Here is an 11,387-nt window from a genome sequence, read left to right on the forward strand (position 1 = left end):
ATTTGCAAGGAATGATCTGTTCACCTCTAGCTGATGGTTTATAGGACAGACATCATAACATTGAGAGAGAGAGGAACAATAGAGTCAAATATAGATGGGCAGATGGTGGTTAAAAATGGAGAACATGAAATCAGCATAACCATAGAAGGAAATCAAAATTCTTACAAAATGCCTCCATACACAAGACAAGAAGGGCTAATCTCTAAAATACTGTGCCTAATTAGCATATGAAATTAGGGCCTGCTCCTTTCCATGGATTTCAGTGGGTGCTGCATCAGGCCCTGAGTGTGACTGCATGTAAAAACTGTGACTTTGGGCTAGACAATTAAGGACACCTTTGCAGACTTGCAATTTTGAAAATTAGGCCTTCGGTACCCTTCACAAATATTGTACATGATACAGAGCATGGTCAAGAAATACACAAAATTCAAACAGAAAATACCAATCCATAATGTACGGAGTATATAAAAGACAAAAAAAGTAACCCATAAAATAGGATGATATGCAAAGCAATCATTTTTTTCAGTTAGCTTTCTAGATTATATGCATTTGAGCCTCTCATTTACTTTAATAGTTTTATTAATCCAGTTCCTTTTCAAGTTATCCTCCACAATTATGTAATAGCAAAGTAAAAAAGTATCCCAAAGCGTTATATTATTAAAATGTGTCCTTGTAGTAAGTGGCAGTCAGAAGCATAGGTGCAGAAAGTAGGAGTGTGTGGGGTACTGCAGCATCCCCAGGTTTTATGCAGGGCCACTGGCCCCATGCCCAGGGCTCCACTCCCCGGCTTGTGTCCTGGGGGCCAGCCCTGCGGCCCGCTCCCCTGGCTCCACACACAAAACCTGGTGGTGCTTCCCATGCCTCTGCTCTGCTCCCAGCCCTCCGCCTGCACTCTGCTGGCCCCACTGCCCGGCTGCTGGCCCTGTGCCAGGGGCTCCTCTCCCCAACCACTGGCTCTGTGCCCAGCCACACCCCCCACTCTCAGGCCTCCACTCCCAGGGCTCTGCACCCGGCCAGGGCTCTGCTCTTGGCCCCGCTTGTGGGGTTCCAGCTACTGGCTCCTGCCCGGGGATCCACTCCTGCCCCCATGCCCGCCTCCAGCTGTGGCCTCGGCCACTTTACCCCTGTCCAGGTCCCCCCTCCCGGAGACACAGCCCTGCTCCCAGACTCAGCTCGGGGGGGGGGGGGGCGGCACGGACCAGAGTAAGGGGGCTGGCTTGCAGCACCCCCACTACTAAAAATGTTCTAGCACCACTGATCAGAAGTCAATGTCATCAGACATGACCATTATCCAAAACATACAAACAAACAAAAATCAGACCTTGCATCATTTTTAACTATATCTAAATTTTGTTGTATTGTAAGGACTAAAGCCTGCCAAATTAATGCTTCTATTTGAAATTGTTATGCAAGGCCTTATTATTGCTGAAGCATTTTTTTTTAAAATGTGTTCAAACTAAAGCTCATGGTGAAAGTAATTTGTAATGTGATGCTGTGTGGAATAGTCAGACATGCCCGTCTGCAGGACTTATGGGAACCATAAAGAGATTAAACCTCTCCTTCCTCGCTTTGGCAAGTGATCGGTTACTTTTAAAGAAAGGTCAATCTGTCTTTACAAAGAACACAGGAAAGCAAGCTTAATAGTTTTCCCTGCCGAACCTAGAACATAACTATTTAAAACATAATTAACAACGGGGTGTCAGGCGCTGATTGTACTTTTTCCTTTTTCTATGTCTGGGAAGTTTTGGCATCCCCAATTAGTTTTAATAGGGGGCACTGTACTAGCTATCAAATTGACAGTCTTGACCTGCCCTCCAGAAGCAGCTGTAAAACAATATTTGGACAAATTAAGATAAATGCCTCATTGGAAACATGACTAATGTTACTACAAAATGGATATTCATGTTTTATGCCATGCTGTAGGGTTTTTTTTTTAATCTGGTATGCATGAGGGCAAGCACTCTGTTACTGTAAATAAGAGATGCTGGAGAGAAAAGACACTAGTTACATTAACTCATTTTAGTTCCATATTTCAAATTTCTCTTTTGTTTAAAAGTATCTGTGACTAGTGAGTTCACTGTTTTCCGTTATTACCAGAATGAATAGCCATGCCATCAGCTCAAAACTTAGATATGCTAATTCCTGCATCAAGGTCAGGGTTATCATCATCAGTTTTGGGAATATTCTGATTAGGCAGGGGTGTCAAATATGCAGCCCCCAGGCCAGATCTAGCCAATGGTATGTATGTATGTGGCCTTCATGACACACAGATGCTCAAGAATCGATTTATTTTTTAAGAAAATTTTCAGTGCTAATGGCAGCAGAGATAACCTTCCAAATGTGAACCAAATGTAATCGATGCAAAGGTGTCTGCCCGAGTTTGCAGACAGTATGAAACAATAGTGCAGAGATTGAATGCCCCTGACCCTAAGTCAATGACTACAGTCCAATTTACACTTTCGTGCCCTCATTAAATATGTTTTAATCACTGAACATTGTTAGTGGAAGGAATGAGGACGACGATGAGAGCAAAGCAAGCCTACTGGGTTGGGAATTGGACATTCCTGAAGAGAAGGAAATACAGAGGAAAAACAGAGTAGACTCACAAAGGCAGGGATGGGGGAGAAACACAGAGAAAGCAGGAAGGAAAAGGAAGAAAAACAAAGGGGAGATACAGTGGCTGGCCCAAAGATGGGAGGACGTATCAATGACAAATGCAACAAGAAGAAGAAATCATAACTAACTAAATTTTTAGGTCCAAATTCACAAAGGGAGTTAGGCGTGAGTCACCTAAGCTAGCCAATGGCTATCCTAAACCCCTTTCAGAGTGAGGCATCTAAGATGCTTACTCTAGGAAAGAGGATCCCAGTTCATTGCTCACCAGTGAGACAAGCACTTCCCTGCAGTCTGGACTTAGCACCTAAGTCAGTTTCTGAGAGAATGAGTTAGATCAGGGGTAGGCAACCTATGGCACAGGTGCCGAAGGCGGCACGCAAGCTGATTTTCAGTGGCACTCACACTGCCCGGATCCTGGCCACCAGTCCAGGGGGCTCTGCATTTTAATTTAATTTTGAATGAAGCTTCTTAAACATTCTGAAACCTTATTTACTTTACATACAACCATAGTTTAGTTATATATTATTGACTTATAGAAAGAGACCTTCTAAAAACGTTAAAATGTATTACTGGCACGTGAAACCTTAAATTAGAGTGAATAAATGAAGACTCGGCACACCACTTCTGAAAGGTTGCCGACCCCTGAGTTAGATCCTGCCTCACTCCGTACAAAAGAGCCAGAGAAGGTAGTGTCACCACCACCCATCTTAGAACCTCTAGTTGAGTGGTTAGAGCACTCACCAGTGATGTGGGAGACCCATGTTCAATTCACCCCTCTCTGATCCCTTGGGGATTGCAGGCTCTAACCACTGAGCTATGGGATATTCTGATGTGGGAATCTCTCCTGTTGAAGCTGTTCCACTGTGGATAAACACTTAAAGAGTCATTGGGTGAGAAAGTGTGAGCATGATTCTTCAGGTTAGTGTTTAGAGCACTTACCTAGCAGTGCGAAACCCAGTCCCCCTGCTGCAGTGAATCCCACCCTTAGTTCCTACAGAAAAACTATATTTTTCATTTGATCTCTGTGTAGGGTGACCAGATGTCCCAATTTTATAGGGACAGTCCCAATTTTGGGGTCTTATATAGGTGCCTATTACCCCCCATCCCCTGTCTCAATTTTTCACATTTGCTGTCTGGTCACCCTGTCTCTGTGCAAACTTCAAACTGAAAGCAATGGGCATTCCACTGTGAGAAGTATACAGCCCAGACTATACACCCAGTCCCAGGCCCATAATTAGCTTAGAATTTAGCCTCGGGGACTCAAGGAGTTGGTAAAGGGGTGCAAAGACATTGTCAAGTGATCTAAGCCTAGGATTAGTGTCCCAGAAATCCTGAGTCTAAACATTGGCGTCCCTTGTAGAGTCACTCTATTTCAGTTTTCCTATTTCAAATCAGGTTAGTACTTACCCACCTCCCAGGCGTGTACTTTTAGGATTGATTAGGTGTCGATCAGCTGGCATTTTACAAACTTCAACTTATTTCTAAGCGTTATTTTTACAGAACTTTTCTCCTCTAAAATACATCAAGTTGTGTCTCATAACCGTTCCCATCTGATAGCTCTTTGGTGATTGTGGCAGAGCTCTGATCTTGCTCCTGTGGGTCCTGCGCTTCTAGGCAGTTTATGCTAGCCTCAGTGGCTCACTGTGACCCTCCACGTAGCCCTTCTCTCTCTAGGGCCAGGGTTACAGTCTACTGAGCCCTTTTCATCATAGGCTGCAAGAAGGTTGGTGAGAGAACTCCCGCAGTCTCTGTTCAGCCTCCTGTCCTGACAGGGACCTGACTTCCCCTTCCAGGAGCTGTTCCTGTAGTTGTGGGTTGGGGGGAACCTTTGCCCGCCCTCTACTCCGGGTTCCAGCCCAGGGACCCTAATGGTAGCAGTTGTTGGCAGCCAACCTTTCACTGCCAGAGTTGCTACATTTCCCTGGGCCACTTCCCCACAGCTCTCCTGCTTCTCCCTTCTTCACCTTACCTTAGGGCTCCTTTAACGATGTTTTAGGGTGTCTTCAGTAACCAGCCCTTCAGCTGCACTTCCTCTCCTCTGGCTCCTCTGCTTGACTGGAGTGAGTCCTTTTTATAGTAACAGCAGGGCCTTAATTAGAGTCAGGTAGTCACATTAACTGAATGGCCTCACCTGACTCTTTACAGGTTAATTAGAGTCAGGTGTTCTCATTAGCCTGGAGCAGCCCCTGTTCTGGTCAGTCAGGGAACAGAAAACTGTTAATCCAGTGGCCAGTATATCTGCCTTCAGCTATTCTGCTGTACCCAACTGGCCTGAGTCAATCACATGATGTATGTGAAATGAGTCTGTGTTCGCAGTATAGTTCTGCTACAAGTGAGCAAATGTCCACATCACCAAAACCATCATCACAATTGATACCTTTGTTGTCAGGTCACAATAGAGAGACCAAGGATTTAATGGGCATATAGGACAAAAGAACCAGAGACACAGGGAAAGCCATGCATTTTGCCAATCCTATATTTGTTCTGTGGTTAAACAGAGGATTTCAGTCCCCAGGTCTTTCAGTTCAGCTCTTTCATGAACACTATGTTTATTTTAAGAGGTAATTAAATAAATTACAACATTTAGGGATTGGTGAAAAATTAAATGGATCTGCATTTAGTTGTACAAACTGTGTAAGTATACACATTAAAGTACGAAAAATAAAGCAGCATGTAGTTTTGTACATATAAGCGTATTATAATCCATATTAATTCTGCCTGTCTGCTTTTGTAAAATTTATTCATGCTTTTTTGTTTGCTACATTTCTATGATTTATCTTTTTTTCTAGACAGATGATGTGGCAAGGGACTGGGAAAGTCTGCGATTGATTCACCCAGCAAAACTCAACTCAGATACAGCATTCTTTCACTTTATTTTTTCCTAGTTTTTCAGCAAGAAGACCAAATAATGCCCAAGCTCTTCTGGTTCCTAATCGCTTGTTCTATTCACTAGTCAGATCCCACCACCTGAAAACATTACAAACTTACTGAATTTCAAAGCATCCTCCATCTCAGGCGCTCTTGAAAACTAAAACCAATGGCTGAGAAAAACAAATATTTTACCTGGTTACCATCAAGCCAATAACATTGATGTGTGGAAACTCTAGTGAACTCTTTACAAAGACATTAGGCTTCCACATGTTGACCCTTACCAAAAATACATGATGAAGATACTTGGGTTTGCTAACTGCTTTTCTCATGATTAATGTGCTTCTGCAGTTTACAAAATCTTAATATTTTTTATTCCACAAGACCTTTGCTACTTAAATTAATGGCGGCCAATTATAACTCCTTTGTGTCTTTTAGCATGTCCATGTTAAAAAAATTTCATGCTGTTTTGCCCTTCCTGACTAAAAAGATACAGTCCTTAAACACTTGCTTTGTTCTTTATTCTAGGTCATGGGTTATATGGGACTTTTGAAATGTTGTCCTCCTGGAGGAAAACTAGAGAAGACCAACATGTTAAAGAGAGAACTGCAGCTGTGTTTGCAGACTCCATGCTCTCCTTTTCTCTCACCACTGCCATGTACCTGGTCACTTTTGGAATAGGTGCCAGTCCCTTCACTAACATTGAAGCAGCAAGGATTTTCTGCTGCAATTCCTGTATCGCAATTTTCTTCAACTACCTCTACGTACTCTCCTTTTATGGTTCCAGCCTGGTGTTTACTGGCTACATAGAAAACAACTACCAGCATAGTATCTTCTGCAGAAAGGTACCAAAGCCAGAGGTATTGCAAGAGAAGCCTGCATGGTATAGGTTTCTTCTGACAGCCAAATTCAGTGAGGACACAACCGATTCAGAGGAAACAAATACTTATGAAAGTCATCTTTTGGTGTGTTTCCTCAAACGCTATTACTGTGACTGGATAACAAACACTTACGTCAAGCCTTTTGTAGTTCTCTTTTACCTTATTTATATTTCCTTTGCCTTAATGGGCTACCTGCAGGTCAATGAAGGGTCAGACCTTAGTAACATCGTAGCAACCGCGACACGAACCATTGAATACACTACTGCCCAGCAAAAGTATTTCAGTAACTACAGCCCAGTCATTGGGTTTTATATCTATGAGTCAATAGAATATTGGAACACAAGCGTTCAAGAAGATGTGCTAGAGTATACTAAAGGGTTTGTGAGGATATCTTGGTTTGAGAGCTATTTAAATTATCTTAGGAAACTCAACATATCTACTGGATTGCCCAAAAAGAATTTTACTGACATGTTGAGGAACTCTTTCCTGAAAGCCCCCCAGTATGCCCATTTTTCAGAGGATATCATCTTTTCCAAGAAATACAACAACGAAGTTGATGTAGTAGCTTCAAGGATGTTCTTGGTGGCTAAGACAATGGAAACCAAGAGAGAAGAACTCTATGATCTCCTGGAAACCTTGAGGAAACTCTCTCTCACATCCAAGGTGAAATTCATCGTTTTCAATCCATCATTCGTGTACATGGATCGTTACGCCTCCTCGGTGGGAGCCCCCTTACAAAATTCCTGCATCAGTGCTTTATTTCTGCTCTTCTTCTCGGCATTCCTGGTGGCAGACTCTCTAATCAATGTCTGGCTCACTCTAACTGTTGCCTCAGTCGAATTTGGAGTCATAGGTTTCATGACCTTGTGGAAAGTGGAACTGGACTGTATTTCTGTGTTGTGCTTAATTTATGGGATTAATTATACAATTGACAACTGTGCACCACTGTTATCAACCTTTATCCTGGGCAAAGATTTCACAAGAACTAAATGGGTAAAAAATGCCCTAGAAGTGCACGGGGTAGCTATTTTACAGAGCTACCTCTGCTATATTGTTGGTCTGATTCCTCTTGCAGCTGTGCCTTCAAATCTGACCCGTACACTGTTCAGGTGCTTGTTTTTAATAGCATTAGTCACCTTCTTTCACTGCTTTGCCATTTTACCTGTGATACTGACTTTTGTGCCACCATCCAAGAAAAAAAGGAAAGAGAAGAACAATCCTGAAAACCGTGAGGAAATAGAGTGTGTCGAAATGGTGGATATGGATAGTACCCGAGTGGTTGACCAAATTACAACAGTTTGACTTGTTTGTTTGTTGTCTTTTCACAGTAGGTCTTATTGAGAGAAAAGAGATCATTATTGACTAAATATTGGATTTTTGATTTTTCTTTTCCTAAACTAAAACCAAGAATAGCCAAAATGGTGGGGGGGGGGGGAAAGGGAAATTGTACATTAATTGGCCTCCATAACAAAGGTATTATTAGTGAAAGAATTTATACACACACACAAAGAGTGTGAATTTTAGTCACTTGTGGTAAGATCTAATAAGGGAAGATGGGTTACTAAGCACTGTTCTGCCTTCTCTATACTGCAGATACAGCTATTATTATTGCTGAGCCCAATCAAATTGAAAGGTCAACTGTCAAGGCTGAAGTAACGCTCAGTGTTCATCCGGAGGTAAAGGCTTTACAAACTTTCTGCACAGCAATAATTCAGCTCAGTGAGTCAGCTCTGATAGGTTTTAGCCATCACATTGAACTTTTCTTTTCTCTTTTCCTCGAATGAAAACATTCGTGCAAGTTTGTATAACAGAAAGCAAATTGAACTAGGGAAGAAGGCTGTATGCAGCAACCAAACACTTTCAGAACAAATTTGTGTTACAAGTAATTTTTTTTCTAAAAATACAGTTATTTTAAAATGTAATTCATCTCCAAGAACATTTTTAAAGTCATGGTTTTTGTAGCTGTTCCTTTTAAAAAAAACAAAAACAAAAAATGTCAGTTACTCTGGTATGCTAGAAGATGTACAATTCTATTTTATGAATGTCTTGCTACTATTTAAACAAGGGATCTGCTTTACCAACCGTAGTTTTGTTAGTACTGTACTAACATATGCCAACGGCTCCAACAGCAGATAAAAGATGGTGTACTGAATATTTCAGCACCAAAATCCATGAAACAAGCCTCAAATACCTAATGTCACCAAGGAAAAGTGAATGTTAGGGCTCCTTTAATAAGAGTCTCTTTCAGGCCATTCACTAGTAATGCACACTAAGAGGATTAATGGATAGTTTTACATAATGTATAACTTAATCCCTCAATCTTCCTAGAGTGGCTGTAAAGCAATAGCCTTCACAGCTATGGGCTCTTCCAGGAGACAGCAGATCACAACGTGAGTTATATATTACAGTGCAATGGTGGGACCACACTAACAGTGTCATGTTTAACTGTCTCCTCAAAGAGCCTGTATCAAGGGGGCCTATTGAAAACACCACGTTATTTTTTTGCATTACTGAATCTTTTTGGAGCATTGTGTTCTAAATCAATAATTATGTCAGCATCTGTGATGTGGAGTAATGTGGATAAAGAAGCATCCTCACCGCCACCCCCACTCCCACTTAAGAACCACAGGACATTGTTGTGAGGTTTTATACCAACCAGTTAGACCCCCCCCCCTTCTGGGAACATAGACCAATTGACTTGTTTTTGCTAGAGCAGTCTAAATTAGTCAACTAAAACCCAGTAACATGCAGCTGGCATTTGTGTGAGATGTTCTAGTGACTATTCTCTGTTAACATCTGTCCAGAAAGTAAAAGTACTTGAAAGTATTTCAATATCTGGGAAAATGTTCACTTAACTCGTGGGTTATGGAACTCAAACTGATGTTTTCTGGTGCTGTGTGGCTTGAGTGCTTTGGTTTCAGGAGGCTGCATGTGTTACACAATGATTAGTGCATCCGTTGTAACGAATTGGTGATTTGCCCATCACTGCATAGTACCGTTCTTTAGCACTAATTCAAAATGGCTCCCATTAGACCTGTGTGAAATCCTCAGATTCCATTTTGTGAATTTTAATTTTCAAAGAGATATTTCTTACAACTTTTTGCTTAGCCAAAAATTCAGACCTTTTACCCTGAAGCAAAGTTTGATGACTATGTAGGAGCAACTGGAAGCTCTAATGTAACTTCATTCTTGGCAGAAAAACTGTCAGACATCCTCAGGCTTGTAGAAAGACAACAGAACCTGGGGATGGGTGGAAAGGTACTTTGAGGAGTGCTAGATAGCCTCTTCAAGGACCTGTTGTTTGTTTGGGGGTTTTGTTTGCTTTGTTTTTGATATGTTCTTGAGGCTCAAGCCTTGGCCTGTAGTTTCCAGCCAGATGGGGGATGGAGAGAGATTCGGGAGCATAGAAAATCAGCTTAGTTTTAGTAAAAATTCAAGACTTTTCATGTGATTGTCTACTCTAAAGTGTGATTCTTGTCTACCTGTTTCACTTCCACTTTCATTTTTTTCCACAGAACTCTAAGCACACTGTTGCTTTTTGTGAGCTGAACTTTGAGAGTCCTTTGAAAGATCCAATTTTTCATATCTGTTTCTGAGCTTGATGTAAGTCTTTAAATTAGGTCCCCAGCTGCACATTTATTTCAAATTTTATGTGACAGTCATTATTGTCATCCAAATAACACTCAATTACCCTTCATTGAACTGTTCAACAGATAGATAAATACCTCTTTATTGAAGTTTAAAAGCTAGTGTAACTATCAGTAGATTTACTAACATCCACTATTATAAAACTCTTTACATTTAAGTTAAATGAATAGCTGGGACTGTCTTTTAAGTGCTCCTGAGGGAAGGGATGGGTATTCAAGCTTGTAGCTTCATAGGTCTCTCATTAAATCTAAGTAAAATGGGGCCTTTTGATATCTCCAAGGAAGAACATTAAAAAAAAGTTAGAACACCTACTCTTTTGTCCCAAAATCTGGTGGAGAGAGGGTGTTGACACAAAGTGGTATCATTCCCCTCAGCCCCACGGAAACCCCACCATGAAAACTCCATGTAATGTGGTTTGGGGGTACACACATGTGGGGTTTTGCCTTGATTTATCAGAGATTGGGAAGGTCAGGGAGGAGCTACTTCTGCAGCATCACTTCCTCAGGGAGACCCAGAAGAATTTTCACACAGACACACATCCTGACCCTTCTACTTCTATTCCCCACCTTCAGAAAGAGGCTAGGCACAGTCAGGGAGCCAGTGTGATTCCTTAGGATGCTCCGGGCCAAAGGCAGGCTATATTCACCACAGTATTGATTAAAATTTGTATAATTTAGGCTCATATACCAACCCAGAGCTGGTTAATCCTGCACAAGAGATTACCCTTAATAAACAACTACAAAACATCCCTAAGTGCCTGTAAAATTCTGCTCACCCTGTTTTAGAGAGCCATCTTAGGTTAAGCAACTAGTTTTTGTCACATCCTTGAGTGATCCCTTGCCACAGGTTTCACTGTGTTTTTAACTGCAGTACAGAAAATCCCTTTTCCGGGGGGTGGGGAGTTCAGTCAGTGTCTAACACTGTGTTACTGTCAGGCACTGACTGAAAGTTATCTGAGGATAATAAAATATTATTCCAACTTTTTATTTTAGATGGCTCTATATATGATTACCATTCCATTCAGAACATAAATTACAAACATTAAAAATTCCATTTAATACATTATTGTTCAGAGCAAATTTCTGATAATGGACAAGCATGTAAAAAAAAATGCAAATGACCGTCAAGTTCAGTCTAGTCTTTCTTGCAAGATTATTCCCTATGGTGGCTTAACATGAGTTCATTTTTCAGTTTACAAGTATTCCATTCCGGGAAAACACTGAGAGAGAAAAACTGGAACATCTGGAATAATTTCTCGGTAAACAGAAATTGGCCAGGGCAGAATTTTCTGCCCAAAGCTTTATCAGAGAATTTTCTAGTTAGATTAAAATTAGAACTGTGAAAGCTGAGGAAAACCTGTATGGCAAGGAACAG

At 41.3% G+C, this 11,387-nt stretch overlaps 1 protein-coding gene across 2 annotated transcripts in view; it reads left to right on the top strand.

Annotated features, from left to right (window-relative positions):
• The window catches only part of PTCHD1 (patched domain containing 1), a 47,607-nt gene extending 39,940 nt beyond the window's left edge, over positions 1-7,667 (top strand). For both annotated transcript variants that reach the window (XM_039521034.1, XM_039521033.1), the window contains one exon: positions 6,013-7,667. In XM_039521034.1, the coding sequence (XP_039376968.1) occupies positions 6,013-7,667 (1,655 nt within the window). The remainder of the gene's footprint in view (positions 1-6,012) is intronic.
• Positions 7,668-11,387: the final 3,720 nt, after the last annotated feature.

Source organism: Mauremys reevesii, linkage group 1, assembly GCF_016161935.1.
Source record: "Mauremys reevesii isolate NIE-2019 linkage group 1, ASM1616193v1, whole genome shotgun sequence".
NCBI classification, from domain to species: domain Eukaryota; kingdom Metazoa; phylum Chordata; order Testudines; family Geoemydidae; genus Mauremys; species Mauremys reevesii.